The 20,885-nt window shown below is 42.8% G+C and overlaps 1 protein-coding gene across 3 annotated transcripts in view; it reads right to left on the bottom strand.

Annotated features, from left to right (window-relative positions):
- Window positions 1-20,885, bottom strand: part of elmo1 (engulfment and cell motility 1 (ced-12 homolog, C. elegans)) — a 98,662-nt gene that overhangs the window by 5,084 nt on the left and 72,693 nt on the right. For all 3 annotated transcript variants that reach the window (XM_023412129.2, XM_087175573.1, XM_087175574.1), the window contains 4 exons: window positions 7,476-7,639; window positions 4,652-4,764; window positions 464-571; window positions 18-100 (listed from right to left, as the gene is read on the bottom strand). In XM_023412129.2, coding sequence (XP_023267897.1) covers window positions 18-100; window positions 464-571; window positions 4,652-4,764; window positions 7,476-7,639 — 468 coding nt within the window. The remainder of the gene's footprint in view (window positions 1-17; window positions 101-463; window positions 572-4,651; window positions 4,765-7,475; window positions 7,640-20,885) is intronic.

The following is a 20,885-nucleotide window of genomic DNA, read 5'->3' as shown; positions in this document are numbered from 1 at the left end:
CACACACACACACGCACCTTGTTTTGCTTCAGGGCTCCCTTCTCCTTCATGTGAGGACAGTCTTTGCCGGTGATAACAGCTTTGATCTCAGCCACAGGCACTGCAGAGAGGACAGAGGTGAGTTCACAACAACAACAACAACAACAACAGCAACAACATCCCTGTGACAACTGTGTCATCCCAGATGGGTGACTGGTTTACTCAAGTGATTAAAACTTAAATCCTCCCCAGGTCTGCCACTGTGCGAGAATCATAAGTCAAACTGATGTCAACACTGACTCTTGGTGTCAGTGGCAGCTATTTGTCACTGCCCATGCTGTGTTTTGGGGCTAGGTAATCCTTAAATAAGGGCAGAGACAGTAGTCTTGTAGGAAATACACGAGTTGCAGTGAGCGCAATTAAAAAATACATTCTGCATCACAGCAGTGGGTGAAGAGCATCAATAATTTAACTTGACACTCACATTTTTCCTGTAAAGAGTCGTGGGGCACCTCGCCCTGAGGGCTCTCCTCCAGATCTCCATAGTGCAGGACTTTATGGTTCGGAGACAGACGGCAATACCAAAACTTATCTAGAAGAAAAGGACAAAGAAAAACAAAGGGGCGGAGGAGACCGATTTAGAGGAGTTATGAAATAACTCGCTGTTATAGGACATCATATGGGATTGAATGAGTCATCAACAAGAGAGAAAATTAGCGTGCCAAAAAATTCTGTGACAAAATAAATAAATAAATGAAAAAGAAAAAAAAGAAACAGCCTTGAGGAAAATCCACAGATGGGCTGTGATGCTGGGCATGAGGGAGGGGTCTTGATGGGCAACAAAACAGACAGTTGGCCTTCATCGTTTTAACAATGATTCAACAACAACATACAAGCTCAAGTCAAGATCAAGAGAGGACATGCTGGGCTTTTTCTGGCAAAGATTATACCTGAACTGTGACTTGGTTTATTTTCTTTTTAACAGAAAAGCTAAATCCAAACATGTAGCAGGTCACCAGCAGAGGCACAAGGTCCAGAATGTCTACTCTGCCCACGGAAAGCGCCAACGATGGCTGAGATATTTTAAGAAAACAGTGACAGCTCTTTGGTGTTACCAAATGTTCTAATTTAAATAACTAGAATGAACCCCTCTGCCGAGTTGACCACGGTCAGAATAATGGGAAAGTTTACTGGAGAAGAGAGTGGTCACAAGTTGATCTGGATTTCTTATTTATATAAAACAGGAAGACTTCTTTAGATGTTAGGTTTTTACATAGCTCACGTAAAAAAAAAAAAAAAGGAGGAAGTTACTAATATCTTATTACCTTTACTCGCAACATTTTGCATGTTCATAATGCAAGTGAAAACTTCAAGTTGTGAGACGGTTTCACTCTGGTCTAAGCTTAAATGCAAAACTCTTATCTTGATCTTATCTTTATTATCTCTATAGAGGTCTTATTTTGTTAAAGGTGAAGCGTTATTTAAGTAAGGCTTAATTGCCACATTAAGAAGACATAAATCAAGTTGAGTGAACTCCTCTCTTGGCTGATGTTATGAGTAATCGTCCAGCAGTGGGGGCCTGTATCTGCCAGCTGTGTCTATAAAGCCTCCACCAGCAGCCTCTGCGGCCAGCCTGGTGTTCTTTCGTAGCTTCCCTGCCAAGGTGGGCACCGAGCTGAGCTGGCACTGAGCGGGCACAGACTGGGGAGGTCTGGCTGGCGTGTGCATGGGTGGCACAGTCCAAATCCTAATTGCTGAAAATAGACAGTTGTCGGTGCCAGGCTGGTGCGGAGTGGCACCGGTCCATGGGGAGCAGGAAGAGATGTGTGGGGTGGCTGTGAGGGGAGGGACACGCTATCAACTGATTTGTGTGTGCTTGTGTATCTGGATACAAGCACATATGTTCTTCTTTTGGCTGGAAGACACCATGTCTCAATTTTGGATTTAATTTAATTCTTGTATAATGTCGAACTATAACTGTCTTAATTTGATTCAGACTCCACAATGAAAAGATTCAACAGAACCAGGCCAAATTTCCAAGTTTACTTTTGCTTTAATGCAGCTTTTACACAAAGCACACTTCCCTTAGCCCCAAGTGGCGCTACCTGACAGTACCCTGCACTTAAAAGACAGTACAGGTAGTACTCTTTATTCCAATTTCAAAACACCATCAACCTGAGCTTTTAGAGAGAAGCTTCCCCTTGTAATGGGCAGACTGGCACTTTGGAAGGTAGAGAGAAGAGTCATCTGCACTGAAGTCAGCTAAATTAATATTTGATGTAGGCACTTGAGTCCCTGCAGGCTGGAGGACTTTGAAATAGTTGTACAAGATGCTGAGGGAAGAGTGGGAGAAGGAGAGAGAGAGGGAGGGAGGAGGGGTGCACGTTTTATGTATGAAAAAAAAGATGGGTCAACACACATTAAACAGACAGAGAGCTACTATATAAAAGTATAAAGATTGTGAAAGTTTGTCAGAGAAAAATTAAACTAATAAACCAAAGCACCAAGTGAAAATGAAACTTGCTATGGGGCTCATTTTATTCATGTTCGGCCTGCCTAAGGTCTGCAAGACAAAGGGCTCTTTACATCATCAGTGCATGGATATACTTTTAACTACCAGCATGAGAACAATAGCTCAGAGAGGAGGTGGGAGGCTAGGATAGACATGTACGGGTGGAGGGAAGAGAAATCAGAGTGAAGGCATGTGAAGGTGGTAGCATGATGGCAGATAGGGAAAAGGGTGTGCACCAGTAATGTGGAAAAACAGCATGTCCTTGACTCGAGTGTCCTCAGAGGGAAAGACAGCTACAGTTAGCTTGCAGCAGGCAGACAGCTCCCCTACAGTCAGGGGACTGTTGCAGCGGATTAAAGCCAGTGTAACCCTACAGGCTACTGTGCTAAATTAAATCCAGAGAGGCTCATGAACTGCTTTATGTAGTGTGTGTGGGTCTACTCCTCCTGAATGGCTAACTGTTTTGTTTCTGTATTTAGTATGCGTGTGGCTGCTTGCTTATATGTGCATGTGTCCTCAATTCCTTTGACAGGCTTTCTAGGAGCTCTTAAGTAACAACTGTGATATGGTAATATGAGTCCATTCGCAGCGTGTCACCGCCGCAAAAGCCAGACAGGCATAAATCAGCCGACCACAAGCAGCGAAAACGATCTGATGCTAAATCTGGAGGATGTTTTCCACCTCAACATCTGTCCTGCAATATCTTTTCAACTCAGATTTTTTCCCCTTACTCCTACGTTTCTTTTCAGTTTTTAAAAAAAATTTTTTTTTATTGTTTCTGTGACCCAGCTTTGACAACATCTGGATGACAGCTGCCAAGACGAATTGTAATCAGGCTTTAAAATGTCAGAATACATTGATGTGAGAAGGAAAAAACACCAGGTTTTACTCAATTTGATTTGACTTATTGGAAAGCAGAGTTCCTGCAGGGAAGTTGATGACAATAATCCAATAACAGCAACCTGAGCTTGTCACTGGGTTTTTTTCTTTTTTATTTCATGTATTTGTACGTATGTGTGTAGACAGAGAGAAAAGTGACAGGGAGAGGTGAAGGAAAGTGCAAGAGGGAGGACAGAGAAATGAAGGGATCAGGTCTCAAGCAGATTAAATCCTATTTGACTGAAGTGCAGTATATTATACAGGCTAAATGCTATCACTGCTACTCCTCTCTATCCCCCTTTCACTCCTCCTCTCTCGCTTTCTCTCTCATGGCAGCGTGTGTGAAACATGATATTAGGCTGAATGATTCGAATAGGCTCCTGTCTGAGCCGGCTGCTGGGATTTTCCCTTTGTATCCATCTTCCTCTCTCCTCTATGTATCACTAGGAAGGAATACGTCCATACTTTCACTCAATTAAACCAAAGGAAAGCACTGTATCTGTGGAAATGAGACTTTGCTTGCCCAAAAATCTCAACATAGCTTGGCACCGTGGACAGAACAGACATCCTTAATGAGCTTAAATGTGAGTATGTTAAACATCTTCTGAAAGTTGCAGCCCCTGACGTCTGCCATGGCACAAATTGTCTGACTCACACCCTCCGTGCTGTAGAGCAGCATCATGTTTGATCACCCTCCATGCTGCAGAGCAGCATGAAGCGTGTGTAACTTCTTTCATTTCTGTTTTCAAAGCTTTCTCTTGAATTTATCTTGACAAGTGCAAAGTATGAATGTGTGTTCATGGCTTCGTGTCTTTGTATTTTTTTGCATTGCAATGTATCTGTGTATGTAGGGGCCAAAAGGAGGGAAGACAGTGTGATTGTGCATCTCAAGACAGCAAGACATGCATGTTCTTGAATAACAGAGGCGGCCTGTCTCTGCCTCTAAGGCTGAGAGAGCTAGAAAACTTGTGTGAGCGATCGTGACAGCAGAACCACAGCAGTCCCCCGTTTGGAAGATCTCCTGTGATAAAATGTGTCCTGTGGGGTTTCGACACAGCAAAGGGAATAAGATGATGAGTGGGGGTTGCAGAGGGGAGGGATGAAGAACAAACAGACTGAGGGAGACGGGGAAAGAAATGGAACAAGGGTCTGTGTTGATGCAGCAGACAGAATTTCAGTGTGTATGTGGTTATGATGTGCGAGTGAAGGCGGTGTCACGTCAGAATCGGATGCTGGTGCATATATGTGAGTGCGCACGCATGTGAATACTGTGTGTCTCACCTTGCCTCCTGCGACTACTGATCTTCCTGAAGCAGGTTCCCTCACACAACCTGTTGAGCCTCTGCTGTTTGATCAGCTCCATGATCTCTGGCTGGATCTTCTCCCTCAGCTCCCTGCAGATAAAACAAACACACATTATTGGTTTAAGACAATTATCTAAATTCTGTCAACCGCACCCGTCCAGTGTGGCAAGCAGGCAACAGCGAGCGGCAGGATGCTCCAAGTGAATTTTATAACATTTAGCCTGTTTTCCTGCCAGCGTGCAATATTCATCTGTCAGGAGGGAACAGAGAATAAGAAAGACAATACTTCCACACATACGTGCACATGCATAGTGCACACGCTCAGAAATATAGCATATAGCATCATATGGCTCATATAGCATCCCAAAAGGCTGATCTGTGAAAATCTGTGCCGCTCCAGCTCGGATCACTGTAATTTATTCATGCATCTACATGTATGTGTGTTTGTGCTGCATATGAATGTGAAGCACACAACACTAGTCAGCATGAATTATGTATATTATCTGCCCGAGCAGTGCTGCTCCCCATCGTTTTTTCTATTCTAGAAATTTGCAGGTTTTGACAAGATTTCCGTTTTTCTAGCCGCATAAAAATTTATATTTCTAACAGGAGCTATTCATTTTCTTGTATTTCCTCTCTCTGATGGTCATGATCACATTTATGTCCTTCTCTCTCTTCCCTCTCTCCGTCAGGCCCATCAGCACTTGTCTCCCTTCATCCGTCTCCCTGCTCGCCCTCCCCGTCTATGCGTTCGCCTCATCAGTGACTCCAGTCATTACATTGATCTGTGGTCGCACATTCACTCCGACATCTTTAAAGAAACAGCTAGTGGGGAAGGCGTGGCTCATCGCTGGAAGGATGCATGGTGATAGCTCGGCTTTAGCGCCTCTCGTGCCATCCTTCTGACTGGGCTAAAGACACGTGAGACGGTTTTTGTCTCAGACATTTACACAGTCTGGCTGCTCTGTCTTCTTAGGAAGTAGCTCCAGTTACAATCCAAACTCTTTTCCGGCAAATGCATAAAATCACAGACAACTGAATTAATGGGCCGAGGTATTGCCCTGGCAAACCTCTATGAAAAGAAGCACCCTGCTTGGTATCAGGTGTCAAAAAGATCAAAGAAATGAGGCAGGAAAACCCCTTTCAAACCTTGTGGAAATGTAAATTAACTTTTAACATTAACACCGCACATCAGTAAAATATTGCCGAGCACAAGCGAAAGAGAGAATCAATAATGAATTGAGTTAAACTGCTTTTTATCCTAATTTTTCTGGAGGTTGCATTAAAATTATGTTGCATATTAACATTTTCTCATTAGTGCATCCTCAGCAGCTCTGAGCTGACCTGCTGCATGAATTTTTTATGTGATGACGATTTTATTTCTTGGTGTAAGCAGCTTTTGGTAAATTTAAAACTTCCAACATACATCTCACCCCCCCCCCCCCCCCCAAAAAAAAAAAAAAAAAACCCATATCAAAACAGCTCCAAATTCTGCTCCAACAAGTCAAAACGACATTAAATAATTCTTCAGCTCAGGCTTTTTACGAGAGACGCAGCTTTGATCTGAAGCTATAATGGCTCCTCTTCACCTTCTTTTGATCTCTGCAGTCATTCCCTACAATAATTGATGGCAGAAAATTGGCAGCAATTGTAGAAAGTAACACAGACCTCCTTTAAATCTGCCGTCTGACATGCTCTGCTCATTATGTTTACAAGTCATGACTGTACCGTATTGATTAGAGGAAAATTCCACCCTTGTGTCATCTCATACTGCTGACGGGAGGCTCGTCAGTCTTTGACACTCACTGCTCTCCAACAGTTATGCTGTGATAAAATGTTAAAATGTGCTTTTTCATGTCAGCGTCTGATTCGATTTCAATTATATATCACTTACTTCTCCCAGAATACTGTTTGACAGCAGACTGGAGAGACTGGAGAGATTGGGTGGGAACTTGTTGCATTCTGCTATACTCTTATTATTATATTGAAATCAGGTCAAAAAAATGGATCTTTAATTAAAAACTACACTACCTGTGTTATTTATTTTAACTAAGTTAGAGTATTTTTTTATTGTACAGTTTTCCACAACTTCCTTCACCTTTGTTCTGCGTTCACCTCTGTGATTAATTGGCTTCAAAAGTTTGGTCTCTACCCCTCCAATATCGATTTAATAAGCCCTTGGCTCAGCATTGATTACTGTTCAAAGGGACAAGCTCACTCTGTGAAACGATTTTTCAATAGTGCTTGCTACTCCATTAAATACAGGCAGGACAAAACAATGTTCTCCATTACAGAGACTGCATCCATGATCAGTCAGTGAATGATCTATAACAGACTAGCTCTCCATGCTTAATGAGCTGGAGGGTCATTAATGGAGCATTCACTGGGAACGCCATTTGCAGACAATTTGAATTTAATGCATATTTTCAATCTGGAGAAGAAAGCACAGGTGCAACCTGCTTGAGGCCAGTTGCTGGCATTTGGTTGACAAATGGAAAGAGGAAAAAAGAAATAATTACAGCATATTAATGACCATGGCGCTTTTTGTAGGCACAAGGCATATCCTAATTTCAGATTTAGGCTTGATCAGGTAGATGAGGAGAGTTATCACACTGACAGTAAGTATGAATAAAATTATAGTAAACATTAATCGGATTAAGCATTCTGTCAACAACTAGGCAGCCCAACAAGCTCCTGTGGGTCACAGACTACCAGTATGAACCTTTGAAAAATGTGTGCAGTTGCATTTTTGGATTTTACAGTGTGACACGATCATAATGGCCACTGATTGGTTGACTCACAGAATGGGGCGGGACTGGAAATCTTCCTGATTCATTCTCTCGGACTGGCGTATCTTCAGGATCTCTGTGTAGCTCAGATTCTGCAGGCGACTCTTGAACTGGTCCAAGGAATTAGGCTTGAGAGTCAGCGCTCGCATGATCTGCTCCCGCACCACCTGCATTACCTGCAGAGGAGAACAGGGAGGTTGAGGATGAGTGAGATTATCATGGATGCAACATGTAGAAAGTGTGTCATGGTATCTGCTATAGACGGGCGTCAGTGTAGCCATGAAGTCAGACATAAGCCCCTCCCTATTTCTAGGAGTCAGGGGAGCATATAAACTGTGGTTCTGTTCCTGACAGGATTAATGATGTGATTTTTTTTTTCAGAACCAGAGCCTGTAATCCAGTCTGGTGCACTGAGCTTTAAGGGGGAAAGAGCAAAGCAGAATAATTTAACAGTGGATACTCAACTGTTAGCCCCAGTATCATGCATCAGTGAAATGCATGACAGAACTTTTCCTATAATACCCAAGCAAGCTAATACCATTAGTCTGGCTGCAGAGGCACGACACGAGCGCTGTTCCAAGTCATCAATCCCACTCGAGGGGTCTTTGTGATCAACGGAGGTAACAATATAATAAGAAAGTGTTCCACGACAACACATAAAACACATCATGCATATCCACATCAATTAGCCTAATGCATATGCATTACTGTCAGGAGATAATTTAAGTCTACACACACTCCTCAGTTGGACACAGGCAAATGCTTAGCCACAGACACACACACGTTTAAGACTGATGCACTGGAGTTCAATGAGAATCACTGAAATTTAACAATATGAACGCTGAGAAGTGAGCAGTAGTAAACACTATCAATCCCCTCAACTAACACACAAATACAGACTAGAAAAAAGTCATGACCTTTTCGACATTTGTTGCAGATGAAATAAGAATTGAATTAAAAAAACAGGTGATAAAAACTGACGCAAACTGGAATTCATTCGTTGTGATTGATATTCTCTTATAAAATCTGATGTGAAAAATCTGGTCAAAGTAAAATATATGCAAGACATCTGCAACACGGCACTAGGAAAACTAAAATCTTACACGTCTTCTGTCATTTGAAGTATCAATTAGTAGAGAACAGATTCTCCATTTGAGTAGAAATAGCTATTAAATAACTGAATGGTTAATAAATTGTGACTTTATATGATCCCAACATACTTGAACTAACATTGCTTCCAGGTGAGTTCATGTCTTTCAGCCTCGAACGCTGGATGAGATCAAAACCAGTGATCAAACAAAGGGTCCTGAACACAATGGTACTTAACCTCATTAAGGTGTGAAATGAAATTAAAGCCCAGTTTGAGCCACTTTATGACAGAACCACACTGCATTTTAAACACAGTTAATAAAGCACTGGTTCTTCCCAAAGTATAAAATCTCCTCATCCCTCGGCACGTACGCTGGAGCCCCCGGAAAATGACTCCTAAGCTGAAATCTTCAATGACAGCTGCTTCCATTTAGCTTTGCACTCTGACAAGTGATTTGCATTTTGCATAATTAGGATTTGAACACTAATATAACTCAAAGGTAGATTTGCGAAGGTATTCGGCTTACACACAAGGGACTTGACTGGGAGCAAAGGTAACTCCTAATGTGCTGAAATGGTTCAAATACAACAAGCACCTGGAACAGTGGTTTCCTCTCACAGCTGAGAGTAGCTTACAGAGCCTGGGTTGAAGTAGGCCTATAAATCCTGCTGACTCTCTCTCTCTCTCTCTCTCTATATATATATATATATATATATTTGACCATAAAAACAAACTTGACTTGGCTTCTTAACATTTCTTTGGCCAGGCTGAGCGGTGCTGTTCCAGCTACTGCAGGCAGCGTGATTGTAGACGTGACAAGGAGCCATGATTATGGATCAGCCTTGTTAGCAGCTGCCTCTGGGCTTGCAGATGCTGATTCACTGGATCAGATCATACTGAGGTGACAGAAAGAAATAGACTGTCTTCCCTTCTGTTTCATTTGATTTTGCTCCATTGTAGATCCCTTTTTCTCTGCTCGCCTTCATGATCAAATGCTTGAGAACACACAAGTATTTCCAGCCTCTGCAAACACACTTCCTCACAATGTGTCGACTCTATTATATTGAGAGACAATAACAGGTAAGGATGATGTTTTAAGTGCATGTTTGTACTTATACATGCAGAGAATACTTTATGGTCTTTGCTTATAATTGGTCTGGTCTCCTGTTCTGTACTTTTTGGTTTCATCTGGGCTCCACACCTTTAACAACCAAGCCAAAACCCAGTGAGCCAAAATCCCAAATATAGTCTTACGTAATATTGTTCTTGCTGTTTGTGCTTACTGCAAGGCGATTACTCATCAACTTGCTAACCTCTGGACTCTCACTAGTCAGACTAAGCCAGGGGTGAGCGCATTAAAAATAGAAGACTTCAGTTGCTGAAAATGAAACATGAACAGCATAAACCTCAACCCAGCACCAAAACACAGAAAAACTAAAGAGGACACAGGCGATCGAGGATAATCCTCCTGAATCAGTGTCACATTTGCTGTGTTAAAATGCATAAAGAACTGGTCTGGACTCAAAGTGCCCTTTTGGGATGTTGTACAGTGAGAGCGCCAGGAAAAAGAATGAACCCATTTCTAATTGTAGCTCTGATAAGCCCTGAAGGTAATACTGAGCTCCCACCATAATAAGACCAAAAAAATCATTTTATAAATGATTACACAATTTAATCCAGGGATTAGCTTTTGGAATGCAAATATGTTCAGAGGCGGTAATCAGTGTATTTTCTAACAAATGGGCAACAAATTGACCTTGGAAAATAAACACATGCACAAAAAGGTGACAACCGCAGAAAAGAGGTCTGTCAAGTCACATGGATTTATTTAGTTTAATTTAAATGTTTTTAAGCACCAATTCATGAGTCGAGTGATTCTACAGTTGAGCTCTGAAATTAGTTTTAATGAGTCTAGATTTGGAACCTGTGCAACCCTTGTCGTCTGGTTTATTTACAAAAGCTCAGACACAGACCCACAGCAGTGCACAAGGTCTTCTCTCGTGTGATCCAAGTCTAACTGGCATTAAGGCTGATGCAGGACATCAGTGACTCAGCACAAGAACCTTCTTCAAATCCAATTTGACAGAAGCAGACAAAAGTTCAGATCAGGATCTCAGCTGTTTAAAAAAAGAAGCGGCCGGGATCAAGTCTCTGCATGTAGAAATAAAAGGTAAATTCTGTTGCTTTCTTTGGTGTGAATTGCACATGAGACGAGGGCAAAGGAGGGATGTCAACCAAAAAAAGGGGAATTTGCTGGACAGTATCAAGAGCTGCTCCTTTACTGTATGTCAACAGAGTCATAGAAATAGCAGGATCATTCATGATTATTTCCATGAAGGGGACTACCTCTACTTTGTTCCTACACTCATGGAGCTTAGCCATGTTTCAGTAGCGTAACAGAGAAACAAAAATGCAAATGCCTGAGTAAGACTGCAACCACTAGAGGGCAGAGGTCAACACTTTCCCTCCCTACCAGTCAAGACCTGTTCTAGGTGAGTGTGCAGAGACTGAGCTGAGATGCAGGCTTGTTGAAGACAGTTATAAGAAGGAGGATTTTGTTTTTCTGTACACGCGTCAGTCTGTCTGTTCCTTTCCATCCTTCTATCGGTTCATCCATCCATAAATGCAGCTGTCTATTCCTTCATCAGCTGAAACAGCTAGGAACATATTTTCATTAACTCTCACTGGTGAATGTCATCTCCATGCAAGGCTATTCCGCATTCTGTCTTAGTCTGTGCTTCCATGTAATCTGTAAATCATATTTTCAGAAATCGCGGTCCAGCCAACAGCAGATTTACAACCCCCCAGGACTGGCATTTCAGCCGCAGCCTCTCTTCCTCCTCCTCCTCCTCCTCCTGAAAAATTTCCAGACGAGTGGAAGAAGCCACAGCTTGCAATCATGCTACGAGAGATTCATCACTGCTGCCCACCACTTTTAATCACAGCTTCACCGAGCTGCCTATCATAAATTTTCACACGCATACACACGCTTATAATCCTGATAATAAAGCCTCAAATTAATTTATTTTCCCATTAAGATTACAAATGGCCTGTCAGTGTGTCTAGAAGGGACATTCTTCCCTTAAGAAGCCATTTAAAAATAAAGGAAATAATATGACAGGAGAAACAAAGACTGGGCTTTGATGGCCTCAGTTTTACTTATAATGTGGAGTACAGTTAAGACTGCAGATTGTAAACAAAAAACAAATTCTCTCGTTCTTCCCTGAAATCATAAAAGCTTTTAAAGGCAGATCTCACTGTCACCTGCAGCCTTCTTTCCAACCTAATCCTGATCTCCGGAGACTGACTGCCACGCAGCCCTGGTGTTTCAGCGGAGGCGTCCTCGGGGAATGTTCATTAATATGCCTTGTTTGCAGTCATGTCTCTGGCAGGAAAACAATTCTGTTGGCCCATGTGGCTGCACTCATGCTAATTAACACTGCGAATATTCATCACATTAAAAACGAACACATGGTCCTTTCACAACAGGGCGGGGGCTGGGATGGGCGGGGGCATTATGAATATTTTATCTTCATCCTTCTTTTTCTTCCTCCTATTTCTCAGAGAGCACCTTGGTAGAGGTGAGGCGACGTCAGTGCTGAAACTAACTTTGTCGGATGAGCTCACTCTCAGGATAAATTTAGGTTCAGTTTTGTACTGGCGTCGTTTTAGCTGCTTTCTGGATGATCTGAGTGCAGAGTTGTTCATCATGTGCCTCTATTCTTGTTGATCCGAGATTTATCGGTTCCATCTTGTCCACCTTTATTTCTGTCTTTTTGCTACATTCCCTCTCACGCGCCCTGATCTCTCCCAGACAACAGGCCATCATTCTTTCTTGTAGCTCCTTCGCAGGGGACGTTAGACACCAGAGCAAGTGTCAGCAAAAGTAATTAAACACTGTCCCATGAGCCATCTAGTACACGTAATGAAGAGATGGCCGCACTGACTCATCTGCCACACTCCTTCATCCTCACTCTCCTCCTCAGTTCCTTTCAGTTTGTGCTCAAACAGGACAGTCGGGCAGCTCAGCTCTCCCACAGTCGCCCCACTATCAATCATCGACAACGCGTCAGCCGTAACAAATTACCGTCCCCTTCCTGGCGACCAATCGACTGTCGCCGCTGCTCCATTTACCTAAGAGGATGCTAATGACATCATTTACCAGCTGTCAGTCAGACGCTCACCCGCCATTCAAACCCGGGTGAAAAAATCTGGAGAACGTGCTGGAGAGGCTCTTAGGTGGCCAAATAATAAGGCGGTAATCATAGAATAATGACTTTGTCGAGACTCCCCGGAAAGCAATCAAAAAGTCAATCTCACGTGGTGATAATGGGAACGTCGCAGAAGTGAATCTGTGCATTTGAGGCTCTGAAGCAGACGAAACATGCATGCTCGCAGACATACAAAAGGAAGCATTCACACACATGAAAGTACACACACACACACACACACACACACACACACACACACACACACACACACACACACACACACACACGTTTGTTCACTTCTGTCAGGGGCCTTTTTTTTTGATACACAGAAGAAAAAGAATAATGGGAACTAATTTCTCTGTTATTGAAATGGTAATTACATTTTACCTAGCTGCCACTATGTCCCATGTTCAGTCAATAATTATCTCCTTCAAAGTTGAGCGTGATGTCATAAGAATAAAACAATGCCACAGAGATGGACATGAAAGGAAGCCTATGTCTTATCACGCTGCACAGAGTGAGTCTGGTATGGCTTGTATTAAATTTAGAAGCTGATAAAAATGCACTGAACAAAGATGCAGATGTGTTTTGGAAGCTGACTAAATAAAAAGGACTAATCTGTGGTTGGAGATTAATGGCCAAACTTAAGACAACGCTTCTGTTGTCACTGTTAAATCACTATTAAAGCTGTCAAATTATTATAGGCTATATTTTAAGACATTAAAAATAGCTTATTTGACTTTAACCATGAGTATAGCTAACAGAGTGCAGTCTACACCAGATCAAATCATGTATTAACAAGCTAGAGATGACTCTTGTTTGTGCACACAGTATGTAGACACACAGACACTGTTTCCTTCTGGTTTCCTTTTATGAAACAGTAGTGACATTAATCTGTGCCAACAATGCCAACTGTGCCGGTTTTTGCTATCCATCACCCCCGTGGTCCGTGCGAGGGGACGTTTGGGGGAGGCACAACAAAACACAGATCTCCGTCTGACAGCACTCTCTCACACACACACACACACACACACACACACACACACACACACACACACACACACACACACACACACACATGGCTTCGCTTTGGTCACAACACAGTGTAGTGCTTCAAATGTTTCCCACTGGCTAGGACTAGAAAAAGCTCGATCTGAAACAACACTCCATGCTGCTGTGCACGTCAGCTGTCGTGGGTGTGACAGACGTGATGGTTACAGAGACGAGGTTTGCGAGCAACTCAGACGAAGTGACATAAAGGCGACGACACAGGGCGACCTTTGTCAGTACTTGGATGGTGAAACTGCCTTCACCTATAGTGGGTACTGCTAAATGTGACAAAATCAATATGGGCATCATGAAGAGTAATGAAATAGTGTTGACAAAAACTCTTCAGCATCACTGAAACGATTAGTTTATTAATTAGATTATTGATCTAAGTCTATCAAGAGAAAATTAATCAGCAGACAAAGTCTCAAACAAAATTAGGCAATCTGAAAAAATCATCTTGGGTGTTTGGAAAAAATATGCAGGCACTTTTCATTAGTTTTTTAATTGTTATTTCTTAATTGATAATTAATCAAAACAATAATCAGCAGATTACTTGATAATTAAATAACCGTTAGCTGCAGCCTTGATAATGATCTTTTACAGGTTGACAGCATTATGCCACGTCTTTGTAATTCTATCTGAAACATTGTTGGGACTGGGTGACGGCCATATTAATGGTATGTAATGCCAAACAAGAGGCTGTCAGGGTGTCATTACAAAGAGGGTGAAGAGCAGTGAATGTTGCACAGCAGCCAAACTCCCAGATTACATTCAGTATATTCAGCTTTTTCTCGTTAGACTCTCCTGACAGCCCCGTCATGGCTCTGAGTTAAGTCTGCTGAGAGCATCTAAGTGGAAAGACACCACTTTCATCCATTAAACTTTCAATTATGTATCTACCCTCCACAGCTCCAATGTAAGGAGTCATTGTATCTGGATATTTCGATAAAATAAGACAGAGTGGTAAGGGGTACATGTAAGTTAAAAGTGCAGAGATAAAGCAGATCTTTCCTCTTTTAGTGAATGCCTCAGGGACCTGTTTGACGGCATTAAAGCACTACAGGGAACAGAACATACTGCACTGAAGGCGAGGTTGATATACACACTCTCTATGTACATACAACTACTGCAGATATACCAATTAATTCCTTCTTGTACATGCATTATATAGTATGAACAAGCACCAATACACACAAAACATAAGTACTGGTGATTATTCCATGTAAATTCCGAATATCCCGAGGTACACACACTCACTAAACACATCTGGAGACCCCCTTCCATCAGTCCCGTTCTTCCTTCTGCATGAGTGATGCAGGTCAACGCCGGCTGTTGCTGCTAGCTGTTGTTGTTACCATATTTAGAGGCCCAGTACTGCACGCCTAGACAAAATGTCAGAGGAGCTCTTTTTCAGCATCGAGTTTGATGTGAAGTGCAGCACAGTCCATATGGATGACTGAAGAGCAAAGCCACCTGGGAAACCGCCACTTACGGTTAGTCCATCAAGAAATGCTGATGAAAGCCAAGTGCTGACCTTGGCTTGTGCACAGCATTGCATTAATGAGTGTTTTATTACGACACGGTTGTTGCTGGAAATATGAACATTGTGCATTAATTGTCCCAGAGGGATGAACAAATTGGTTGTGATTAAACATCTATTCAAGGACATCAAAACAGGTATTATTTCATTATATGAGATAAGCCTCATCAGGGACAAGCACTATCCTGCAGTCTACAGATAAGGCATCATTGTTGGGTAGAAAAACTATCTGAAAAATCTGTTTCTAATGCGTTTTTGGATCTGATTGAACTTGTCTGGTGAAATGAAGTCATCCAAGTTCTCCATAAAAAATGCAAACTTCATCCATTTAGGACAGTTACAGGGTTTTTACACCAAAAATGCAAGTCACATAACATTGCACATTGCATGGCCATTTTCGCCTACGGAGCGAGCTGCTGCATTTTCCACACGATTTTGTGGCAACTGCATGGATTTCCACAATGCACAATGGGATTCGGGGTATTGACAGGAAGAGGGGGCTGGTGATGGTGGCTGGTTCACTGTAAATAAGAATGGTGTGCATCTCTGTGCAGATCTACAAGATGTAAAAATGAATAATCTGATTATTTAGTCCGGTGTACTCCTTAGCATCCGACATATTAGCTGCTGCTCTTGATTCTGCAACACTCTCACACAAACTATTTGCTCTTGCATGTTTGGTCTTAATTGTTAATGGCATTAATGAATGTGAGCAAGTGTGGCTTTGACCCAGCTTAGTTTGTCTTTTTGTTACTGGTGGAGGAAGGTGGACCATCGAGAAACACCTTCACCAAAGATGGAGAACTTCTGATTGACAGACATCCGTGTTTGTCTCCCTTCCTCACATGCATCATCAGCCCCACACAGACAGATGAAGTGCTTCAACTTAAAGCCAGTTTCAAAGATACATCAAAAAAAGATTATCATATGATAATAATGATAAGGCTTACAGCCCGCCATATCCCAGCATGCATCTACAATAAGTCACAACCACACACAAGAGCCTTTAGTGACTTTTCATTGTCTGTAAGCAGTCCTAAAGTACATATTGTGGACTGTGCACAAAAAGCATTACACACACACACACACACACACACACACACACACACACACACACACACACACACACACACACACACACACGTCTTCATAGCAATGCACACTCACTCATTAATAAAGAAACAGACATAGATAAATGAATAGATGGATAAATAACTAAATCAGAAGACAAGAAAATTAGTTTACTTGTATTTTCCCCTGCTGATTTCCAGTGAGTTGTTGTGGAGATGAGACAACAAGATCATTATCTTGACACACAACAAAGCAAAATGTTAGCTCTGCATCTCTACTCATGCAACTCTGACTGTTTGATGCTAATGGTTGATGATCTCTCTGGTCTGATTAGTGAATTTAGCTTTGGTGTTCTCAGTGTGAGTGGACCAACGCTGCCTGAGATCAGAGATGTCCCTTTAGGCACACACACACACACACACACACACACACAAACACACACTCATGGAAAAAAAAGAGAGGTCCCTGCATAGACACAAAGCTTGGCATTCACCCTCTGCTCTTGCTACACACCTACATACAAACCACGAGGATAAAAAAACCCACATACAAACAAAAACAACACACCGATTTGTCATGGGGTATGTACAAACATACATTCATGCACTGTCCAAGTGCGCATACACACGTGCAAAAACAATAAAGCAAACCTTGTTAAGGGAGTAGGAGGTGAGGCAGCCAGGCAGAAAGATATAAATAGCCTGTCTGAATTCAACAATAGAGGTGGAGGGGGGGGGTCGAGAGACAAGAATGAGGAGGTGTAAAAGAGAGGAGAGAGCAGAAGGGAGAGAAAGAGAAAGACAAAAAGAAAGAGATATATTAGATTAGGGGAGAAAAGGATGTATGGAAAGATCAAGGCATTTGGAGAGGTAAATTAAACCAGTATTGAATGAGAAAACAGCAGGTCTCATTGTAGGAGAGGAGAGGAATGGGGGATGGGGGATGAGCCGGTTTACTGAGTCCTTATACGTGTCATAGATGTACTGCTTCATGCAAAGCACGACAGCAGCAGTCATGGTTGCTGACATATGGCAGCGTGTGCAGCGCTTACACCAACTGTCCCAAGCTGCTTCCTGGAATCCAAACAAGGCATCCACCCCAAAACCTTTGGCACCTGCACTGGCATCATTACCGTCACATCACTTCTGACTGGATGCACCAGCACCCATTTCATTAATCATGTACACGTGCAAATGAGTCTTCTGGCAAAGTGGAGAAACTGTCCTGGTGCTAAAGAGCAGCGCGAGATATGATTTGCATTCATTTGCATTAAGTGTCCTTAATTGATTTGCAGTGACATAAAGACTAAACACCACACCAAATTATTTTTAAATAAGAAGCTAAATAATAGCTGATGTATGAGGATTGATGAGAGGGTCACTCAACTACAGTTGCAGGGGCTTTTGAGGATTGCCATGTGAATAATCCCACATGGGACAGGTCAGTCTTCAACATGGCTGAACAAAGCAGATTATCTTTTCTCCTCTGTATCACCCCGGGCCAGAACAGAAATGTCAAATACCAATAACAAAAGGGCTTCGCTTTACATGTGTGCTTGGTCCATTTCGCTGAAGTGCTCACCCACGGAGACTTACCAAGTTCAAGGTTTCTTGCTCAAGGGCACTTTTTAAACAGGAAACTGATACACAGAGACAACAAGATTGAACTTGGCTCACCATTTAGGGGGCAGTATCATTAACAGGGCTGCAAATAACGTTTATTTTTACTGTCGATTAAAGGAATGGTTTGACATTTTGGGAAATAGGCTTGTTTGCTTTCTTGTTGAGAGTTAGATGAGAAGACTGACACCACTCTCATTTCTTTCTGTTCAGCACGAAGCTGGATCCAGGAGAGAGTTAGTTTAGCTTAGCATAAAGAATGGAAACATTCTTTATGCTAAGCTATCTTAGCTCTATCAAGAGGCACCATGGTAAAACCAAAATAGGTTTGTTTTTTTGTTTTTGTATAATCAAATGACAAGTGAGCTTGAGATGTGCTGATTCTATGGTCTTTATGCTAAGCTAAGCTAAGCTAACTGCCTCCTGGCTGCAGCTTCATAATGAATGAACAGATATGAGAGTGGGATGGAACTTCTCATCTAACTCTCTGCAAAAAAGTCTGACAACAGTAACACGAATGTTGGTCATCGAATTCAGTTGAGCATTCAACATCATCATCTCCGCCAACCTGATCCCCAAACTCAGTGGGCACATGGGCATCAACACCTCCCTCTGAAACTGGATACTGGACCTTCTAAACAACAGGTCCCAGGTCCCACATCTCCTCCTCTGTACTCCCTCTTCATCTATGGCTGCACATCTGTACATGTTTCCAATACCAATATCAAGTTTGCAGATGACACAATGGTTGGCGAGAACGATGAGTCGGCCAACAGGGAAGAGGTGCAGCACCTGGTGGCAAGGTGTGCTGATTAACAACCTGGCCCTGAACACCAAGAAGCCAAAGAGATCATTGTGGACTTTAGCAAGACCCAAGGCGACACACACACTCCCATCTATATTAATGGGATGGAGGCTGAGTGTGTCCCCAGCTTCAAGTTTCTAGGTGTCCAAATCTGAGGATCTCTCTGAGACCCGACACGCTTCAACCCTGGTCAGAACACCAAGCTCAAGAAGATCCACCCGTCTCCTCAGATCCTGGTGAACTTCTAACACTGCACGATCAAGAGTATCCTTACCAACTGCATCTCTGTATGGTATGGCAAGTGCTCAGACCGACTGCAGAACGTGGTGAAAACTGCCCAACGCATCACAGGGCAGCATCGTCAGGGACACTTCTCACCCCTGTCAAAGACTGTTTGCCCTCCTCCCCTCCGGGAGGCGCTACAGGACTCTCACACACCCACTCACTTTCCATTGCCACACTACTGCACCTACACTTACCTGCGCTCTTTATTCTCCCACACACCAATCCATATCTATACCACTGTCAATAATACTATACATATCTGACCTATAGTGTATACACATATTCACATCTGGCTGTTTATTCTGCATGTAATGTTTACTACTGGCATTACTCGTTCTTACACCCGCACAGCATATATACACTTACACCTGCAATCGCCTACTGTAGCTGCTGTTCATATTGTATATATTTTATCTTATTCATACAGACCCCTCACTGTTATTTATAAATATCTACATGTAAGCACATCACTCTGCATTTTACTGCTTTTTGCACTTCTGGTTGGATGTTAAACTGCATTTCCTTGTCTCTGTACTTGTACTGTGTGCAATGACAATAAAGTTGAATGTAATCTAATCTGAAAATCAGGTACTGGCAGTATTTCACAGACTCCTGCTCTGCAGTCTGGGGCTGACCTCACTCTAATCCTGTGTCAAACCCCTCTGGCTAAAACACTGGTTGAAGCTCATCCAAGGCTGAGCGACACAGTGTGGAGAGGAGAAGAGCAGTAGTAATGGCATTGAATTCCTCTGGTGACAAACGGTGGGTGTTGGTGATGTGGAGTAATCCCATTCACAACAACAAAGCCCAACCCCCCACCTCACACACACAGACTGTACACTGGAATACAGACGATGCCTGGAGTGTAGTGGGGGTTAGGAGAACAGAGGATGTGTGTATGCATGCATGTAGTTGTGGGTGTGTGTTTGTGAGACAGGGAGAAATTGTAATCTAGCAGATTATACTTGTGTGACTGTGTGTGTGTGTGTGTGTGTGTTAATGAAAAGACTGTGATCAGGGTCCTTGTCTAACCTGCTTACGCCTCGTCGAGTCTCCATGGCCCCATCTGTCCCTTCTCTTTCTCTTCCGCTCTGCTCCTGTCCCATCTTCTCCATCCCTCCCTGCCTTTTCTTCTCCTCTCCTCCCTCACTCCTTCCGCGCCCCCCCTCCCTTTTCCTCCTCCTCCTCCGCAGCCAGGCAACAACACAAACACTCCCTCCCTTACTACCACCACCCCTCGCTTCATCCATCCATGCTAATTGAAAACCACTCTCCCTTTCTCATCCTCACTTCCATTCTTAATACTTACATGTCACCTCCATGTTTCCAAGCGTGGTGTGATACTCTCCACAGTGACTGAAGAATCCTCGTGCTTTTGCCAGAGAAGGAGTTTTTAGCGCTCGACGGGAGACGGGGATGGACGGGGGGAGCAGATGGCTCCTTGGAAGAGCGGTCTAGCTGATTGTGGACAGTTAGCTTCAGCGTTAGCCACAATAAGGGAAGACTCGTCTGTCAACACAGCTCGTGCACTTCCTCCTTTTGCCTTTTCTCTTCTTTTCTGTCTTTGCTATTTGTTCCTTCAGTTTTCCTGCTTGACTCCCTCTTTTAGCATATTATCTTAAAAAAAAAAAAAAAACTCCCTGCTTCTTTTCTGACAAACTCTACCTAGCTCCCCTTTACTATGATATTTCTGTATTCCTCTCTATCTGCCTTCCTCCCTCCCTCTGTGACTCTAAGAGCATCAGCCAGGC

The sequence above is a fragment of the Seriola lalandi genome, unplaced genomic scaffold, assembly GCF_002814215.2.
Source record: "Seriola lalandi dorsalis isolate HSWRI2012SDOR001 ecotype SW California unplaced genomic scaffold, Sedor1 jcf7180002054476, whole genome shotgun sequence".
Classification (NCBI taxonomy): Eukaryota; Metazoa; Chordata; class Actinopteri; order Carangiformes; family Carangidae; genus Seriola; species Seriola lalandi.
The sequence above is the reverse complement of the archived record's forward strand: the minus strand, read 5'-3'. Positions and strand labels throughout refer to the sequence as shown.